The sequence below is a fragment of the Anolis sagrei genome, chromosome 4 (genome assembly GCF_037176765.1).
Source record: "Anolis sagrei isolate rAnoSag1 chromosome 4, rAnoSag1.mat, whole genome shotgun sequence".
Classification (NCBI taxonomy): domain Eukaryota; kingdom Metazoa; phylum Chordata; class Lepidosauria; order Squamata; family Dactyloidae; genus Anolis; species Anolis sagrei.
In genome coordinates, this window is record NC_090024.1 from 40,031,377 (window position 1) to 40,052,773 (window position 21,397).

Consider the following 21,397-nt stretch of genomic DNA (forward strand, 5'->3'; position numbering starts at 1 on the left):
TGATTGTAGGTGAACTATAAATCCCAGTAACTACAACTCCCAAATGTCAAGGTCTATTTCCCCAAACTCCATCTGTGTTTATATTTGGGCATATTGAAAATTCATGCCAAATTTGGTCCAGATCCATCATTGGAGTCCACAGTGCTCTCTGGATATAGGTGAACTACAACTCCCAAACTCAAGGTCAATGCCCTCCAAACCTTTCCAGTATTTTCTGTTAGTCATGGGAGTTCTGTGTGCCAAGTTCGGTTCAATTCCATCGCTGGTGGAGTTCAGAATGCTCTTTGATTGTAGGTGAGCTATAAATCCCAGCAACTCCAACTCCCAAATGACAAAATCATAATTTTTTGATTGATGGTCACTTCTTGTGTAGTGAGACATTTTGTTGCCAAATTTGGTGTGATTTCGCTCACTGGTTCTTTTGTTTTTAAGGTACTCATTATGCACAGAGCATATATATATATATATATATATATAGATTTGCATGGTATGAACATGTTTCTAAAATCTCTAGTCTTGCAGGATCCACAGAGAGTTTTTATCTATGTGTTGTGTACCAGGGGTCTCGGAACGGTTGTAGAACTTGTCTCTCTCCAGTATTACAGTTTTAGAAACAGTAAAGACTCAGTCAAAGGTCTGAGAGGAGAAACAACAAAAGCACATGGGGATCATAGCCAGAACTCTGTGAAGACCCTGTTTAAAAAACATTAAAGTTCAGGGCATAAACAAGATACCTAGAGTGAATTGGTTTAGCTAGCACTGTCTACAATATTTCTAGTATTCATTTTTACTTGTGGGGTTCCCTAACAAATGCAAAAATAGCTTTCAGGTGTATATGGAGATATGTTTCCTAAACACACATGATAGCACATGCCTATTCATATGACTTAGATCAACTTCTTAATCTATTCATAATCAGATCAAACATCTGAGCTTTTGACACAAACAAAATATTCAGAAGCAGATGTTGCAATTCAAAGACATCTTCAGGCTTTAACACTGTGCGTACCAGGATCATATGATGGTGGTGGCGGTGGTGGAAGTTTTCCACCTTCTTTAAGAACCCGATCAACTCCCTTGGCTGATCTTATAGCAGCTATGAGTTCTTCATGCTTTCTTCTCCAGTTGGATGGCTTCTTTGGGGGATCTGGCTAAAAAGACAATAGAAGAAGTACACATTTCTTTGCAATTTTATAAAATTAATTATACATAAATGCTTCAGTTCTGCATGCAATATTAAAGATAAACCCATTAAGTACAATTCACTCCTCTTTCATGAAATCATATTGCTTCTTGAAAGTAGCAGGAATGCGACAGAATATTTAACTCACTGTTAAGTTTGTGAGTGGTTATGAAATAAATACAGAAGAAATACATTTAATATTTTTATAAGACATTCATGAAACATGCATTTGATTCTAAATAAGAAGTGGGCATTAGACTGGGAATCAACAATGTATCTTGCTTTTATTCATAGTTCATAGCTAGTTATTGTTACTTTAGACCAGAGGTTCTTAAAGTGAGCTTTGGGAAGCATCCTGAGGGACTCTGCACTTTCTTCCTTCTTCCCCCTCAAGTGTGTGCGGGTGGGGGGTCTCCCCTCCTCCCTCCTTTTTGCTCCTCCTCCCTCTCTAAGCATGCAGGAGGAAATGAATGTGGGCCCAGAAAGGACATTGTTGAGGGAGGGAGACCCTCCTGATGTGGAAGGCAAGGTCTCTCTCAGTCTCGGTGGCCAGGCCTCGTTCCCGCTCCGGCAAGCAGACACAATAGTATTGTCTTCCTGGGACACAGACCTTTTCTCCTATGACCCCATGTTGCCCAGACCCCTGCCCCATGCCCTCTTGCCATGCAGATCCTTTCTCCTGTACCTTCCTTGCTTCCAGAACCCTATTTCCCTTCCACTGCTCAGGGCTCTACATGGCTAGAGCACAAGTAATGCAAGAAAGCTCCGAAAACTACTGCTGAATGCATGTTAAGGTATATAGTTATGCCTATAATGTGGTGGTGAAGCTCTTCAGAACACCCAAGCATTAACAACACTTATCTAATAAATCCCCGAGAAGCCTACTATGACATTTTTGCCAAGTACTTGATATTGTAGCAGTCCAACCAATACGTACAATGCTTTGTATAGGATAAACCAGCTCATGTATCATGAGGAAACAGACAAAGCACTTACAGTATCAATCTGACCATGTCTTAATCCCTTCATAAGTGATTAATCTATCTAAAAGAATATGGCCAGATATGTCCAAAGCCTGCTATACCTGGGCAAGATATGGCAAAGGTAAAGCCACTCTTAAGATTTTCCCCTAGACATGTCTTCTTTTTCAGAGCCAAAACTTTCATCTGGGGAGCTTTCTTAAATGTCAATTTTTAGAAGAGGTTTGTGTAAATCTAATTATTGTAAATCTATGGGACAAAATGCAGAATACCATCATGAGGGATGCTTTTCTTTTTTGCCCCCCTTGACAGTTTCCCCTGCCACTCTTCTGCCAGACACAGTTGTTGTATACACCTGCTGTGCTAGAGTAGTGGATGAGAAGGCACAAGAGATCAATTGTTGATATTATTAAATACTATTAAATAACGAACTTAAATTGTTGCTATTTAAGTATAAGGAAGGCTAGCAATATTTTCATTAACACAGAGGGGATACCAGTCTTCTTAGAGTTAACATTATTTTTCATGTATTTAGAGACTGAAGTTAGTAGTAGTAGTAGTAATAATAATAATAATAATAATAATAATAATAATAATAATAATAATAAACTTTATTTATATCCCACCCCCTCTCCCCAAAGGGACCCAGGGCAGCTCACCCTTAGAAGTAGGAATGTAGGCTCTTAGAAGTAGGAATGTAGGCTCTTCAGATTTAAAAATATGCAGGCTTTATATAGTCCCTTCTCTGTCCAAGGTTTCATACAAACTGTCTCAGTCTTCAGATACACTCCATAGAAAATTTGGTACAAAACTTTCTAAGAAATCTAGCCTGCATCAAGGAATATATCAGCTACAAATATTCTGGTTCGGAGAACTCAGCTACCTTCCAAAAATCCCCACTCCCAGCCACTGAATCTAGATTCAATATCAAACTCTACAGCCACCAATGAGCCATAGCAGCATACAGCCCAACTCTAGCCTTTCAGCAATACAAGCGTTTGGTATTAATTTATGAACTGACTTCAGAAATATATGATAGCGCTCACATTGGCTGTAATCTTAAGGAGGGCAACTGTACGGAAGCAAAGTTTACTGAACCACATGGAATATGCCTCCGAATAATAATTTTTAGATTTTACATGAATGATTCCTAACTTCATAATTAACCTCCAATGTGAATCATTCCAGATATTTTATATCTAACAAGAATCTTCCTGAAAATGTTGATTTAATTTGCAGGCAAATAAAAAAAAGTTTGCAAGACATGTTCTTTAAAGCAACTACTCCTGCTGGGTTAATTATTACCCATGACTGCTATGAACAAATTCCTAAAGTCATAGCATACTTGCAACCAGTAATTAAGTTACATACCCCCTGACACACATCTGTCAAAAACTGTAATATTATAATACTCATGTACATACCCGTGGCTTCAGAGGTTTTACTACAGAAATATCAGTTCCTTCAGCTCTCTGCCTGCTGGAGTCAAATGCTTTTCTTTTTCTAGTAGCTGCTTTTTGGCAAATGGGAGCATGTTTCCTCTGGGGAAAAAGGACAGGGTGGAGGGAAGGAAAGACGGAGAAAGGTTAACATATATTTTTGGCAATATTACTTATTTTCTATCACTATCATGAAAAAGAAGCAGGGCCAGGAAATCCTAAGAGTATCATATAGAAATAAAACTATAGGACAGGCTGCTGTTCTGGAAACAAAAATAGGCATTTTTGTTCTAGCATAACAATCTCATCTAAATAATGCATCTAAATAATGATGTAATTACCTTGTAAGCTAGCTGCTTTCACTGCATGAGTAATTAACTTTAACCTAACCAAGTAATAATTCATTCCTGAACAATTCTGAGCAAGAGCATACATGATGGAACAGCTGACAGTGGAAAATTTGATTATTTGGTCACAGTAGTATACAAAACTTCACTTTGAAAAGCATAATTATATCTCAGCCTTATTTTTAAATCATTTGATTTTGTACTTACTAATGCATTTGTAAAAAATGTCCTTCCACAAATTTTGCATGGCAACAAATCTTCAGATTGTTCCACACTTTCGTAATCTTAAAAGAAACACACACATATAGGTTATGACAATACAGTTTTTATTTCTCATTTCCTAGTCCACATGACAGTTATGTGTTCATTTTCAGCATATTGAAAAATTGGATAATGAAATAAAAATGTAATAATTACTCATGTAGTCTCATAAATTTTATTTGTAACGACACCAGATTAGGACTTCTTGTTAATCATAGGCAGTTAGAATTAAAAAGAAGGGAATACTGAAGTACCTAAGATTGGAGGAAACTTTGGGCTACGATGAAGAAATTGAGCACAACAACTGCCCAAACTTTGTGAGGCCAATAGTTTGTTCCCAGCAAACACATTATTCAAGCAACCAAAGAGCTGATTGTATAGACAGCCATCACCTACTGGCCAATCTATCTATCTATATCTATCTATCTATCTGTATATATAATAAAGAAGAGTGTTTGTTTGTATCGGACAGAGGAAGGGCGGATGGTGTATGTGCCAGCGTTCTGATTGGCTGCCGCTGTGCTGCTATTTGCATATGGTCTCTGATTGGCCAGCTTCAGTAGGAGCCCCTGGTGGGGAAGAGGGTTCATGGCAGAAACGGGGCATGACAGAAGGAAATTTGCATATGCTCTCTGATTGGCCAGCCTCAAATCCAACATTCCGAGGTGAGAAAGAGAGGAAAGGAAAGGCCGGGGGCTGGGTCACAACACTCCCAATACAGACCGAAATAGGCACACAGAGCCCCCATCACCCACTCTACATCCTACTGCAGTTTGGAGGAGGATGAACCATGGATGATAGGACTTGCAGTACCACCACTCACATTCCGAGACCGCTGTTAACCTTATCCAATGACTGATCAGGACCAAACTCTCATGACCCACTTTACGTCCTGGTGTGGTTTGGCTGGGGATGGACCGTGGATTATGGGACTTGCAGTACCATTGCTCATTCTTCAGACCACTGCAACCCTCATCCAATTACCAATAAATACCAAACTTGGCACACTGAGTCTCCATGACGCACTCTACATCCAGGTGCAGTTTGAAGGAGGATGCACCATGGACGATGGGACTTGCAATACCTGCACGCCCTTCCTAAGACCATTATAACTGCCAACAATGATGGATAAGGACCACAATTTACACAGAGAGCCCGCATAACTCACTCTACATCCTGGTGCGGTTTGGAAGAATTTGACAATGGATGATGGGACTTGCAGTCACTTCACTCACTTCCTGAGACCACTGAGACCCTCGCCAATGACTCATCAAGACTAAACTTGGCACATGGAGCTTCAATGACCCACTCTACATCCTGGAGCAGTTTGGAGGACGACAGACCATGGATGATGGGACTTCAAGTACCTCCACTACCCAAGACTGCTGCAGAACTCATCTAATGACCAATCAAGACCAAAGTTGGCGCACAGAGCCCCCATGACCCACTCTACCTCCTGCTGCAGTTTTGGAGAAGGGTGGACCATGGATGATGGAACTTCCAGTACCTTCACTCTCATTCTGAGACCTCTGCAAACCTCATCCAATGACGGATCAACACCAAACTTGGCACATAGACCTCTCATGACCCACTTTACGTCCTGGTGTTATTTGGAAAACTTTGGAGATGGATGATGGGACTTACAGTACCTTTACTCACTTCCTGAGACCACTGAGACCCTCGCCAATGACTAATCAAGACTAAACTTGGCACATGGAGCACCAATGACCCACTCTACATCCTGGTGCAGTTTGGAGGAGGACAGACCATGGATGATGGGACTTCAAGTACCTCCACTCCCTTCCAAAGATTGCTGCAACCCTCTTCTAATGACCAATCAAGACCACACTTGGCACACAGAGCCCCCATGATCCACTCTACATCCTGCTGCAATTTGAAAGGGGATGGACTTTGGATGATGGGACTTGCAATACCTTCACTCACTTACTGACACCACTGCCACCCTCATCTAATGACTGATAAAGACCAAACTTGGCACACAGAGCCCCCATGACCCACTCTATATCCTGCTGCTGTTTGTAGGAGGATGGCCCATGGATGATGGGACTTCAAGTACCTTCACTCACTTCCTGAAAATAATGCTGCCATTATCCAAAGACCAATAAAGACCAAACTTGGCATACGGAACCGCCATAACCCACTTTCTCTAATAACCCGGGCAACGCCGGGTCCCCAAGCTAGTATATAATAAAAGTCAGTGTTTGTATGTGGGTATGTGTGTATGTGGTAGCTTTCTGATTGGCTCCCACTTTCACAGGCTACTGTGACCCCCACGAATGATGGACCTGGACCAAACTTGGCACACACAATTGCCATGACCCACTTTATGTCCTGAACTTCCGCTGTTACAATTATTAGCTGTTTTTCATATTATAAAAAAGCCAAGCCCAAGATTTTCACTACATTGTGTCATCGGAATATAGTCAGCCCTCCATATTTGCAGGGATTAAGGGCGCAAAATCCCTGTGAAAGTGAAAAGCTGTAAATTTAAAAAAAATGCTGTTTCCCCCCTTAAGAGAACTACTTTTTAGGAATCAGTGGTTCTCAACCTGGGGTCCCCAGATGTTTTTGGCTTCCAACTCCCAGAAATCCTAACAGCTGGTAAAGTGGCTGGGATTTCTGGGAATTGTAGGGCAAAAACATTTGGGGACCCCAGGTTGAGAACCACTAGATTCTCCAACAAGACTCTATTCAGCACTGGCAGAAGTTGAGCAAAGCACCACACTGGAGGATTCTGAGAGAAAACACTTTAATCAAATCTGTGAATAAACAAATCCACAAAGGTCAAAACCACAAATATGGAAGGCCAACTGTACTATAAAATTACTACTAGTAGTAGAAGTAGTAGTTCTAGCAAATACAAAGATAAGAGGGCTTTTTGCTAATTGATAAAAGGTTTATACAAAGTGTCACGCAAACCCTTGTGTTGAAGGCCTACAGGCATTATCACAGAAGGCAGCAGCAGACCATTGGCTAATTTCCAGCAAAACACCTAGAATATGTTTGTATTCATGGAAGAAATGTAGAATTGGGTGGATAGTGATCGGATTGCAAGACTGTTCTTAATTTAGATTACTTAACAAGATAGTTATGCCTTAATTATTCAAAGGCTGTGAGCATGTGCTCCTGTTTGAATTTTCAAAGCAAAGAAAGATCTGTAGTGGGGGGAAAAACCATGCAAAACTCAAATTACTATTTCCTTCATTCAAGGGAAGAAAGAAGTTCTAATAGAAATCAATGTTCTCAATGATCCTGTATTCTGAAATCAATGCTGTTGCTTAATTTTGCCTGTCTAATTACATCATTAATGGAAGGTGCCCCTCCCCCGCATTAAATGGTTACAAATTAATCACTCATAATCTAGTAATACTGCAAATAAACTTAATCTTTTCACTAACTTAAACTAACACTAATGGCTCTCATGTAATCTTGTGACATTTGTTATGAATTCATGGCAACTTGATAATGAAATACTCTACAGAACATTCAATAATTAATGTCCTATAGTTACAACAACAGCATAACTATTTGTTTTTCTGTCCCTCAACTACTGCTTGTCAACTCTTTGCAGGTGTATTTGCAAGACCTATTAAGCTCTTAGGAGCCATCATGGTGTAGTAGTTTGGATACTGGACTATGATTCCAGAGAACAAGTTTGAATCTCCACTTAGCCATTGATACCCACTGGGTGGCCTTGGGCAGGTCAACAGCTTAAGCGTCAGAGGAAGGCAAAGGCAAATTACATCTGGAAAAATCTTGACAATCCTGTGCTATGTTCATTTTAGATTCATTGTAAGTCAGAAGTGACTTATTCAGTTCCAACATCCTGTAAAGCACATGGGCAACTTGTAATCTCCCCAAAGTTGATGGACTGCAGTTCTCATCAAATCTCACCACGGATGGGGGTTTCTGCATGCTCCAACAAAAATGGAAGACTTCAGCTTGCCCACAACAGAAACCTTTATTTAAAATCTGAATAAGAAAATTTGGTCTTAGGTCTACTTCAGTCCAATCAAATCAGGAGGTTACAAGGTACTGCTGTCAAACAGAGTACGAATAAATGACAAATTGCTTTAAATCCAGGTCAGCACTTCAAGCCACAGCACATAGCTAGAGTTGACAACTCATCTCTTTAAGGAGAACCATCATCAGGTATTGTTTTTATAGTGTAATGAGTATGCATGGCAGTTTATAGAATACAAGAAGACAGACTGCTGCCCTACAAGACTTGCATTCCATGGGATGGGAGGAAGAAAGAATAGAAAAGGTGGACTAAAACAAAGGAAAACCATACACGGGATCATCACAGAATGACCAGAACGATGTACTTTCTAGATGCACATAATGCTCTCCTACTGCAAGTAATCCTTGGTATGCTTCAGAGTGTGTGTAACAACAACAGCAACAACAGCAATAATGCTTTATTTCTAGACTGCCCTCTCCCCCCGAAAGGATTTAGGGTGCCAAGTAGCCAAGTCGAATCGCCTCCAACATTTACACCTTAATCCCCAGATGGATTGTATCCCTTTTCTTTTGAACAAATTCAGTAAGAAAAAAATATCTAAAGGAAAGTATATGAAAATGTTCAAAAAACAACCACTACTTATTCCCATGTATTTATTGCTACTTATTCCCATTTATATATTGTAATATTGCAATATCAATTCCACAACAGTTTTTTACCCTTTCTAATAAAATCTTGTACCCTCAGAACAGAAACTATACAGAAGTACACTGTGTTAAAAAAAGTATTTACCTGGTAATTTCAATTTAGTCTTCGTTTATATATCCCTATGTTATAAACTGAGACACCAAAAAGTAATTTATGTTAAGCAAATTACACTATGTAACACAATTTTTGTTCCTGGGTTACAAATGTCATTTTCTAATTGATTCTATTATAAAAACATGTAAAAAGTTTATTAAACTGTGAAAACATTATTTTTTTGGCGGGATATCCAGCAACACATTTTGCTCTAGTTTTTCAATAAATATCTTGAGTCTCAACCAATTCAACATAGCTTACGGTAACCACAAAAAGGAAGTTTCTGGAGTGTAACAATTACTTTCAAAAGAAGTACTGCACAATTAAGCAGGAAATAAGACCTTTAGACCAGGAACAGGATTTTTTTTTCAAATTTATCTATGGTTTTCCAACCTCTCAATTGAAAGACCCACCTTACCTAAACTTAAAACAGACATTTGTTTAAAAAAATTAGGAGATAAATTTAAAGCTAAGCTAGGCACTGTCGAATAATATACTTAATGTTATTATTAATGTATTATTAATGTGTTATTGTTACTTTCTTACACAACTGATCTGATTGCCTAGATCCATTGTGCACACTTCAACAAATGCCCATATAATTGAAAAAAGAGAAAACATAAGGCGTAAAAGCTCACACAGATTTTATTATCCAAGGAAAATGCTATTTCTTTCTTATGCCTTTAATTAATTCATTCTATATAAACATATCTAAAAGTTGCATTTTATATAAAAATAACATTAAAAATGAAGTTCCCTTTTGTCAATGTTTCTAGCACCAACACTGAGAAACTGAATTAATTTCATGTTAAACTAATCTTTACACATTTTAAAAATTAAAGAATACATTACAGAGCAGAAGGTCTCTAAAGAGAAAACTAAAATAAGGTAATCCATTAAAACGGTAATGACTGGAAGCAAAACTACTTAAGGGATTTCTGCCATAAGGACTAGTCCAATTACTTGTGTTTCCTCAACAGGATTAAAATTCTTCCTGTTGCTTTATCATCATTTAAAGATTAGTTCTATTTTGAGTTATTTTAAACCCAATAAAAACTGTCATATTTTATGGGGCTCACAAACACATCTACTTGAATTTGCAAGCTAAGCTCTACCTAGCTAGCAATACCATTTCAGCTCACAAAGGTTTTTTTTTTTAAAGTAATATTTCCACTGAAAAGTCATTTTGAATGTATGTCCTGACAGAAGTAAAAAATATTTAGAACTGCTTTCCACCTCCAATCTTCTGGATAATGAAAATATATGGTCCAATGAAAGAACATACATAGAATAGCATACCTTATATAATTTTAGTATATCTTGTTGTGTACCTTCAAGACATTTCCAACCTCAGCACCCCTAAAAGCAAGCCTCTTACAGTGTATGACCTGCCCAAAATCATTCATTGGTTTTCTAAGGCTGAACATAGATCCAGAGTTGTAGCGCAATGGTTAAAAAACTAGATCATGCTAGTTCCCATCCAGTTTATTACACAACAAATAAAACAGGAGGCCTGGGCAACATATACCCAAAAACAGGCCACAATTTGTGCCCCCCAGGTGTTTTGTATTTCAGCTCCAAGAATTCCTGACAATTGTAATCCTTTCTGATCTTAGGCACCAAGAAGGATCAGCTTTGGTTAGATGGGAAGACATTAACTGCTATAGGCTATATTTCAGAAGGAGAAACTGCCAAAATCACCTGAGCATTCCTTGCCTAAGAAAACCCTATGGAAAATTCAGGAGGCTGTCATAAGTCAACAGGCAACTTGAAAGCACATACAAAATAAAATCTTCTTTTTCTTCTTATTGTCTTACAAACTCTCTTTGTGATAAGATTACATATTCAGTTACTGTATAATCAGGCATGGTTTATTTTCCCTGAAAGCAAGAATAATCCCAGTGGTAATGACCAATTACGGATCAATGCTAAGTGCCCATTAAATTGGTTCTTTTATGTCCCATTTAGTCTCTATGGGATGAAAATTTATGTATGGGCTGTTCTTGTTGCCTGCATTCACTTCCTGTATGATTGTTAATCCTGACCCTTCTTTAAACCACAGACGAGTTGCAACTGCTGAGAAACAGCAGTAGGGGATGCTAAGGGTTGCCCTCACCAAAATGTCCAATTTCCCTGTATGGAACATTTCCCTACATATCCATCTTCAAAACCATAACTTTGAAGTCATCCAGTTTACAGGCATGCTTGGAAGTAATAGAAACCTATAGCAAAATCTAAAAATGTAAAATGCACAGATATCCTATTTGTAATGGCTAGTGTTTTTGATGGGTGTTTAATCCCCACACAAGAATCTGGGTCTTTATTTCTGCATGTCATGTGATGTCCCATTATTCTTTTTCCTCCATTCTATTATAATGCCCTTGTGATCTCAATTTCAACTGCTAACACCCTTTAAAGGGGATGGGAGACAACTGTTGAGGATATGGGGAATTACTCAGGGAGTATGGGATGGCTTTCATCTCTGTGTCTGCCAGCTGAATGAATTGGCATATCCAATATATCTGGAAATGACATTCTATATCTTCGAGTTTCAGTCTGGGCATATTTTGGCCCTTTTTGGTTTTTGTGGTATGTGGGGACTGAGGAACAAAACTGCTGGTTTTGAGCTATGGCAATTTTTTAAAATATCCTGATTTCATTGGCTATCCAAATGGTCCTGACTGTAATGTCATTTGGAGTCTTCCTAAAGCACTATGCTCCATCCATGTGATATTTTTACTTCCTTTACATGGGTAAGGTGCTTAATAGTTACAGAAATTTGAGCTTTGCAGATGCTATATGGGTTTTGAGTTGCTTATTCCTAATTGTATTAAACATGGATTCTATATGCATTGCCTCACCCAGTCCAGGGCTATGTTTTGAAGTCACAAGTTTTAAACACTTCATCAAAGAAAAAAGTCTCAAGCTGCTTACAGCGGAACAGCTGAGGAATGCCATAGGCACAATTGTGTGGCAATACAATTTACTATATTATACAGCACATTGATCAATAACACTGCTGAGTTCACATAACAGTGTCATCATTCAGAAGGTAAGCTATAGTTATGATAAATGTTTGTAAAGGAGACTTTCTGGGAAATCTAAGTTTCAGCTCTGGGATTCATTATAAAAGGAGATAAACACAGAACTACCCCAGTAATGCAGGATTGGTATTGTTGCAGTTCAGCGTGATGGTAACGTTACTACTACTGGTAGAAGGGAGAAGAGGTCTGCGCAGGTGTTAGAGGAGGAACAGCAGCGCAAGTGAATTAGGGAGATAATCATGGCCCCAAGTGATTCTGAGACGTCTGAGGGCTTCTCCGATTGTGAAATGGGGAATGGGGAGGAGAGCAGGGGAGTAAAGCAGGCTACTTGCAATTAAGAGTCCGACAAAGAGCTTCAGAGGAAGCACATTCGGGAAATACTTAGCGCTCCTACAGAGGACAAGGATTTCATGGGGTTTGAAAGGAATGATGGGTCTGGGAGTGATATGGGGGAGGAGGATGAGTTGGATTGGACCCGTGTTCAGGAGATTAGGGACATTTGTAACCAACCCACCTCCAGTGATGAATTTGAGGGGTTCACAGGGGATTGGCAACCGGGGAGCACTTGGCAAGACCTAAGTCTTGACAGACACTGGCAGAGGTGGAGAGATGGACGCTCGGGTTCAGCTGCGGAGATGGAGGCAGCTGAGAGGTGGGGAGCTCATCATTCTCTAATGAGGAGCTTTAGGATAAAAGTGGGTTTTGGTTCTATGGCTCTTTGCAGAAGGCAAAGTGTCTCTTTTGGGATGTGAATCTTTGTTACTGCCAACTCTCGAGCTTGGGCCCTTGGGCTACAGATTCCAGTGTTGCTGTGTTCCTGTGCTCCCGTGTTTACCTTCACTCAACGGCTTGACTACGGACCGGTTTGACCAACGCTTTTGTCTCTTGGACTTCTCTATTGATAAATTCGTGTTTGGACCTTGCATCGTTTTGGGACTCCGTTTGTTATCTCCTGTGACTGTGTTTTTGAATTGTGTGAACTTTGAAGCAGATTGCTGAATTTTTCTGTTAACCCGGATTAAACAGAGATATAATCCGGGTTATATTTTTGGTGCTGGTATCGCTTCATTTTTGATGCCAAATTACTGCCTTAGTTCACTGCACTGAAGTTAAGTGCTTTAAAAGACTCTTTTTGTGTAATAAAGCTGTGTTTAAACTCTCTACCTTGTGTTTGGCTCTACTTAAGGCTTCTGGGTCTTGACAGGTATCCACAATTTCATTTATCTATGTCTGACAAAACACATTTTTAAGCATTTCATAGGTCCTCCAACATGACTCTATGGTATTCTTGGGACAGCTTTCACTATCATCTAGTTTTGCACATCCATACAAAGTCTGGAAAAGCATTCCCTGTAGATAAGGGCATTGTACTGTATTCTAAATTTCAAATAAATAATAAAAATATCTGTCTTCCATAGGTAACAGAGCCAGGGAACAGATGGAGGTCAAGTTTTTCAAACTTGTTTTGAAATCTACAGCTGCGAAGGTGTAGTGTGCTGCCCAAGCACTACTGCTTAACTACTTTTACTGGTGATAATGGCCTCAACGGTTAAAACTTATCAAAGGAAAATACTTAATGTTATCCAAATCTGAGTTTCTGATTTGGTACTCTCTAAACCAGCCAGGGTCTGAAGTCAACTTATGATTCCTGGGCAACAAGCAAAGAGGTGTGTTCAAACATTTATACATTTGTTGTTGTTACTCGTTGCATATTGACACTGGTGACACTGGTAACAGAAGTGAAGCAGAAGCAATTGGGAAATGTATACCAACACGCTTGTTCATGAAAAAAAGTTATTTAAACATGGCCAACTTTTGATTATTAAAATATTCTGATTAGTTAAGAAGGTTGTCTTGAACAAAGACACAATAAAATCAGTGCCAGATTTCCTTACCTTTCTTGTATAGCAGATTATTGTTTTTACTAAGGTGGTTCCTGCTATGAAATATAAATAAAAATAATGGATTTGTTTTAGGGTTATTGTTTTATTCAAGCTCAAATTTATTAAGGTTTGAATGTATCAAAACTCACATTTGAATGTATTAAAACTCATAATTTATTTAACTAAGAACTTTTAAAAGCCCGAACTTCCCCCCACTCCATTTCATTGTGTGTGTGAGAGAGAGTGAAAAGAGCCGCAGAAAACTACTGGAAGCGAGAGTGAGCTTGTGCTCGGGCTCGCTCCGAAGCCCCACCTTTTTTCCCCCGAGGCTGCTCTCTCTCTTGCTAGTGTGCCTGTTTTCCCTTGCTAGGGAAGCGATGCGAGTGTACTCTCGCAGTTGGCAGAATTCAACTGTGAGCGTACGCTCGCATTCCTGCCCTCTGCAATGGAAAACAGGCACGCTAGCAAGAGAGAGAACAGCCTCGGGGGGGGAAAAAGGCGGGGCTTCGGAGCAAGCCCGAGCGCAAGCTCGCTTTCGCTTCCTGTAGTTTGCTGCGGCACGAGCGTACGCTCGCAATGCTGCCCTAGCAAAGGGAAAGAGGCGGAGCAAGAGGCGGAGCAAGAGGCGGAGCATCGCTCGTGCTGGCACAGTTTGCTCTCGCAAAACCCTAGTTTGCTATGGCTCTTAGAAGACTGAGGGGCAAAATGTAGGAAAAAATCAAAATGTATCCCAGAAATGTATGTGCAAATTATTATTTACTTCACTGTTCATTTAGTAACTGATTCATATTCAAGCTCTGTTGGCCATGCAGCAAAATACAATAAAATCCAAAATACACAAAACGGTGTTACCTTTATAGGGCCAACTAAAATACATAAAGCCACCTCACCCCTCCAAACCCCATCAAGCAAGCTTTCAAAGCCTCACTACTCTGACAAAGATGTTAAACATTATTGGGTGCTGTGTGCCTTCAAGTTTCTGACTTGGTAACCCTATCACTGGGTTTTCTTGGCAGAATTTGTGCAGGGGGAGCTTGTTTTTCCCTTCTTCAGAGGGTGAGAAAGTGTAACTTGCTCAAAGTCATCCATGAATGTTCACAGACAAGTGCAGATTTGAACTTGGTAGAGCTACAGTCCAACATTGAAACTTCTCCCACTCCACACAGGAGAAGAAATGTGACCATGTTAAATCAGGTTTACATTTTGTCTCAGATACTAATTCTGTTTTCAGTGAATATACCAAATTTTGCCAAAACAAGGGAAACTTTGACAAGAGCAACTTAATTTTTTGAGGTTCCTATCTCCAACAAAGGTAATACTTTTTCATTGTTGCTCCAACTGTCAAGTTTTACCCACATAAAACCAAAAGTTTTTCCCCAAAACATAACAGTACAGACTTTTGAAAAATCTAATGTTCTCTGGATGGGGAACAGGATGGGGAAGTTAGATTTAAAAAAAAAAAAGGATGGGGAAGTTAGCTTAAAAAAATAGAATTTGCCTGGATGCCAATGGAAATTACTTTATGCTAATAATGGATTTAAATTTATAGCCTGTGTTTTACTACCGTTTGTCCCTGGTCCCCATCTGGGCAAGAAGGGGAATGTGCTCTTTCTGCTGCAGTATTTCTCCAGACTGTCTTGACAACAGAAGCAACATCTGACTCAAAATGTAGGCCTGTGACTCTAACAGGTTTTTTCTCCTATAAGATTTTTAACATTTTGCCCGATGAAGGTGAAAGTGAAGCTTTGAAAGCTTGCATGGTGCATTTTAGTTGGTCCAATAAAAGGATCGCTGTTTCATGGACTTTTGATTTAACTATATTTTAGTAAATGAAGTAACTGAAAATGAACTTGGATATTTATGCCAGCTAATGGAAAGCTCTTTGATCCAGCAGAGACATCATTAGTAGGAAGCGATTCATTGAGTACCACTTTTCCCTCCCCAGCTCTGTACCACTCTGTTCTAAAGATCCCCCAAAGACATATACAAAGTGTATATGTGTGTGAGAGAGAGGGGTAGAACAGAAGGAAGTGCTAATGGAAGCTTCTCCAAGATCAAAGAACCTTTCATGAGAAGAGGGAAACTACAGGATATAAGTCATGGAGTAGAGGTTTTTAGTGGCATACATGCTTAAGGGGTAGACTTTTTTTCTTATTTTTTTTCTAAGTTAAAAATAGCAACTACACATGTAGAAATTAATTTTTACTCTTTCGTACATATTATGAAATTCCTTTAATATTTCCCACTAATTTCTTACAAATAAAAACTTCCACTCATATGATTACATTTACATGTATATAAATAAATAAAGTATTATTCCTTTAAATAAATTATTATTATTATTATTATTATTATTATTATTATTATTATTATGTGATTGAACTTAACTGTATTGGTTTTAATTAATATGGTGTTGATTACTGATATTGAATCAAAGGGAACTAAACTGATTACAGTAAATAATCAAATGCATAAGTCAGAATCATCCAAGCTGCAATGTTTCCAATTTCAATGTACGGGTGTGAAATCTGGACAGTGCAAAAAGTTGACAAGAAGTACAGTAACACATTTGAAAATGTGGTGCTGATTCTACAAATACTATGAGTTGCTAAAATGTGTCTTAGAGCAAATAAAACCTAAAATCTGACTAGAAATAAATATTACTAAATGGAAGCTGTTGAACTTTGGACATATGAGACAGCATGATTCATTGGAAAGGATAATAGTAGAAGGCAGTGGAAAAGAGAGAAATTGCATTTACTGGTGGATTTATTCATTCAAAGAAACCATAGCCCTGGGATTGCAAAGCCTGAACAGGACTGTTGATAATGGGGATTGTTGGAGACTTCCCATTCTTAAGATCACCATAAATCAAACAAGTTTTGATGGCAAATAACAAGCATAAATTGACCAGAGTGCATGAAATACTTTTCCACATCAGTTATAGCACATTTGGCAAGTTTATCACAAATGTTCAGGGGCCACTGCTATGTAATTTAAAATAGTACTGATAATTCTGTAGTGCATTGGGTAAGCAAAACAAAATAGTTTGGGGGATACAGGAGACTTAGGGAATTATATTTTTGTTCACTCTTTCACAGAGAAAAATGTTATTGCTTTGAATCATATCCGTTGGTAGTTCTCTCCTTCTGTACAGCTATATCAGTCTGTTACATGGCTACCCTGAATGAAACAATGTCCTTTAAAAAATTATTATTTAGCTCAGAACCAAGAAACCTTTACAATCAACAAAATAAGGCAAATAATGTATGTGTGTGCGCACACACACACATCTGCATGTTCTGGTGCCTGTTACAATACAGGGCGATAGCATAAGGAAGTTTTTCCTTGATACAGAGGAGAGTAAAAAAGTTACTTGAAATGAAAAACTCGTGGTAAAGCAATATATAAGATGAAGGCAAAATAGGTGTGTCAAGAAGGCAAGCTGAAGGTTTGCACCACTCTAACCTATTGCATAGGCTTTGACCATGGAGCTTAGTCTCAGTGTGGTGACCATGGTGAATCTTTTGCCCTCCAGATATCTGTGACTAAACTGTCACAATTTCTTAGTGATGGATATGCTGCCTGCAACTTCTAGGAGTCAAAAGTCTAAAATACCTGGAGGGTCAAAGGTTCCCTGCCCTTCTCTTTCATTAACAAGACAACCAATGTCTACAGCAGGAATTTTAAATAACTTTGCATATTTTTCCCACTGTATTTGCAAGCCAAAGACTCAGAGTGCCTCCACACTGTAGAATTAACTCCACTTTGGCTGCCATGGCTCGATGCAATAGAATAATGAGAGTTGGGATATCACAAGGCCCTTAGCCTTCTCCTCCAAGTAGTGCTAGTGCCTCACCAAACTCCAGGGTGGGCCAAAAGCCACAGACGTCTGAAATTTAAAAACTTTTTTATTTTTAAAAAAAGTTTTTACATATAACATAATGTAATGTATATACTATATGTGATGCTATGGTGTTGCAAATTAAAAACAAAATCTTAAGGAATTACTAAATACTGAAACCTCTTTATGCCTTGTTCACTCATATTGTTTTGGTGCAACAGGAAAAAAGAAATATAGACAACAAAGATAGTAAGGAAAAATCATACTAGAATAGACAGATGTAACATGCTGCTTAAACTCAGCTCTACAACCCATGCTGGCCACTGTTCCAAGTCCCTAAATCACAACCCAAGCACAGCACTAGCCTTTCTTCTGGGGCTGCTGAGAACAACAGAAGAACAAGCCATTCTCAAATGTGCATATTTGGATTTTAGAATGGGTATGAGCGAGGGGAAAGAAACAGGTACTATGGATTAATTGCTAGAGTATAAAATGTGTGTTTCTTAATCCAGTCAAAACCTCAGTCAGCAAATAAATACATAGATATGTATGAATTTTCGGGGCTTTTAAAAACACAAGACCCTCATTGCTTCCAATCTGTAAGGGATAAATGTATGTGGTAACAGTGAAAATGTGTAGCAATGCAGCAAGCTCACTTGCTACATGGCATCTTGTTAGTACTAGACTGTTGTAATGTGAGTGCAGACCAGGCTGAATTGTTTGTGTGTATGTGCCTACAAGTCACCTGTCAACGTATAGTGATCTCATGAATCTTATAGGTTTTCTTAGACTCAGAGGTAGTTTTCTGGTTCCTTCTTCTGAAATATAGCCCACAGCAACTGATATTTCTTGGCAGTCTTCCAATCAATTACTAAACAGGGCTGACCCTGCTTAGCTCCCAAGATCAGATAGGATCTGACACTTGTATGATATTCTGATAGAACATGAATCAAAGCTTGCAGATCATGAATACTATGAGCATGGGGGAAGAGGGACTATAGAACAAGCACAGGCAAATTTCAGCCCTACAAGTATTCTGGACTTCAACTCCCGCAAACCTGGGATTTCTGGGAGTTGAAGTCCAAAACACCTGGAGGGGGAAAAATATAAGAACAAGTAGCACACTGAATGCTAATTAAAGGAAGACTGCTAGCATTTAGCAAACAACATGAGAATTGTCTTTTTCCCCAATTACTTTCAAAGATGCTACTGGAGACCTTTATGTCTTTTCAGAACTTTGGGGAGTTATTCCAGCATTATATACTGCAAGCAAGAGGTAGGGAGATTCTGGTTTTTGCCTTAGTACAGATTTCATCACAGCTTAAAGATTAATATTAGGACCTAAAATGAAAAAAGCAAAAAACACTCAAGGTTGTCCACCAAAGAAATATTAACACACAAACTTTAATCATGCTTGGGGCATGTCTCATTGAGCTCATAGGAGCTGACAGAACATCTGAGTAGAGAAGCAAAGCACTGCGGTATTGCATCAATTAAAGTTGCAGACATCTGCCCATGCATAAAATCAATAGATTTTATAGATCTGAAGAGAGAAAAATAACAAGTTTTCTAGTTCAGGCTATTAGGAATCACACCCCTTGCAGTTTAATAAAGTGAAGCTCACAGTCTTCCAAACTGTGGTCTACTTAGAAATGGGATGGCTTTCTTTTAACAAATAATAATCCAAAACACTAGCATGATGATGGTAGTGATGACAAGAAGCCTTATGTGTTTCATACTCAACTCTCATGTGATTCTCAGACACTCTTTGGGACAAGAGTCCCATAGAGAGCTATTAACTATGCAACAGTATTTCTCTTGCATCTTCAGTCCCCAGTTTACCTACTACAAATATTTTTTAAATCATCTGTGTTTACATCTAAAACAGATTATAAACCAAGAATTTGAGAACATCTTGCCTTTTACATATCTGGACCTATAACTAAATATTTATATTTCTGGACCTGAAACTACTTGCAGAAGCAATTCTAGGTTTTCAGCAGAAATCTTCTATGCATTTTCCTGGAGTCAACACTAATAAATTCAATAAGACTTTCTTCTGAACAGACATACATAGGATTGCATTCTTAAAGGCAACAACTACAGCCTACATGAGTATGTAAACTTCAACAGGTCTTAATGCAGTTGTTGCTATTGTGTGCCTTCAAATCATTTCCAATTTATGAGAACCCAAAGGCAAAGCTAGCACAGGATTTTCTGGGGCTAAGAATGTGTGATCTGACCAAGTTAAGTGGATTTCCATGGTCAAACGGAATGGAACCCTGGTTTTCAGAGTAATAGGGTGTATCTACACCGTAAAATAAATGTAGTTTGACACCATTTTAACTGACCAGGTTCACTGCAATGGAATAATTGGAGTTGTAATCTGAGAAGATCTTCAGCCTTCTCTGCCAAAGAGGGCTGCTTACACACCAACTCCCAAGAAATCCATAGAAATGAGCCAGGGCAGTTAAAGTGGTATCAAATGGCATTAATTGCACCATACATATGTAACCCCAGTCTAATAGTCAAGCCCCTACACTACAAGGATCTGCCTCCCCCCCCCCCCCCCTGAAATGAGCTGCTCAGCTATAGACATTTCAAAATTTATCTTAGTTAACACTACCCTTCCTCTTCTATCGAATGTAAGAAGCTACTACGAGAACGTAATTTGTTCACTGTGACTGTTACAGGATAGGCAGGGGATGGTCAATACAAAAACAAAGGACAAAACAGGGATGACAAGGCAATCTAGCTAATGCTGTCACCCTCAGAATGTCAGCTGTCCACAGCAAAAAAGAAATGACTATTTTGTTGGCTAGATGTGACAAGAATGCTGAACCAGATGAACAGAAGAAACTGCTATACATGAATTATTTTAAACTGCACATGACACAAGAAAGCTATGCTACTTGTACTAGCACAAGCCAAAACTAGCCATACAAGGTCATTGCTCTGGAATGAGATAACACTGAAGTGCCAAGAAAAGTCGGCCAAACCTTGCTCCACCAAAGGGGAGAATGCCTAAACCAGCAAATAACTCAATCCAACTTCAGGCCTTTTCCCACAAATAACACTGAAATCATTTCCGCCATTACATTTTCCACATTGGTAATTGAAATACAAAACCTTCACAGGACAGATATATGGTTCCATCAAAAATGGACCTCTCAGGAGTTCTTTGCCAGTGCTCCCTACGTAATGCATTCCAGATCAAAACAAACACAAAATCCCACCAGACTGCTAGCACTGTAGTTATTTAAAACCATGTACAAGCAGCTTTCCACTCATGTCAAGCTGTTTCTTGAAGCAGCTCAAGAAGCACATATGCAGCTGTATTTAAGAAACAAAACCTTAGGGTGCATCTATACAGTACAATTAATGTAGTGTGACACTCCTTCAACTATCACAATGCTATGGAGCCCTGGGAGTTGTATTTTGGTGACAAGCACACTTTGCCAGAGAAGATCTTGCAAAAATATTGTCCCCAAACTTCATCAATGCAATACTGCAGATGCACCTTTAGAATCTCAAGTTTTTCTCTATCTACATTGTAGAACCACTTCAGTATGACACTTTCACTTCTACAGAGTTGCTGAAATTGTAGTTTGGTGAGACACAGGGTAAAGA

The 21,397-nt window shown here is 38.9% G+C and overlaps 2 protein-coding genes across 2 annotated transcripts in view; one reads left to right on the top strand and one right to left on the bottom strand.

The window, feature by feature from the left end:
* The window catches only part of IL7 (interleukin 7), a 48,223-nt gene extending 34,289 nt beyond the window's left edge, over positions 1-13,934 (top strand). Inside the window, exon 6 of the mRNA XM_067467387.1 lies at positions 13,459-13,934. Within this exon, the coding sequence (XP_067323488.1) occupies positions 13,459-13,509 (51 nt within the window). The 3' untranslated portion in view covers positions 13,510-13,934. The remainder of the gene's footprint in view (positions 1-13,458) is intronic.
* Positions 1-21,397, bottom strand: part of ZC2HC1A (zinc finger C2HC-type containing 1A) — a 38,919-nt gene that overhangs the window by 14,652 nt on the left and 2,870 nt on the right. The window contains exons 2-4 of the mRNA XM_060775520.2: positions 4,157-4,233; positions 3,588-3,704; positions 1,010-1,151 (exon numbers count right to left, since the gene is read on the bottom strand). Of these exons, the coding sequence (XP_060631503.2) occupies positions 1,010-1,151; positions 3,588-3,704; positions 4,157-4,233 (336 nt within the window). The remainder of the gene's footprint in view (positions 1-1,009; positions 1,152-3,587; positions 3,705-4,156; positions 4,234-21,397) is intronic.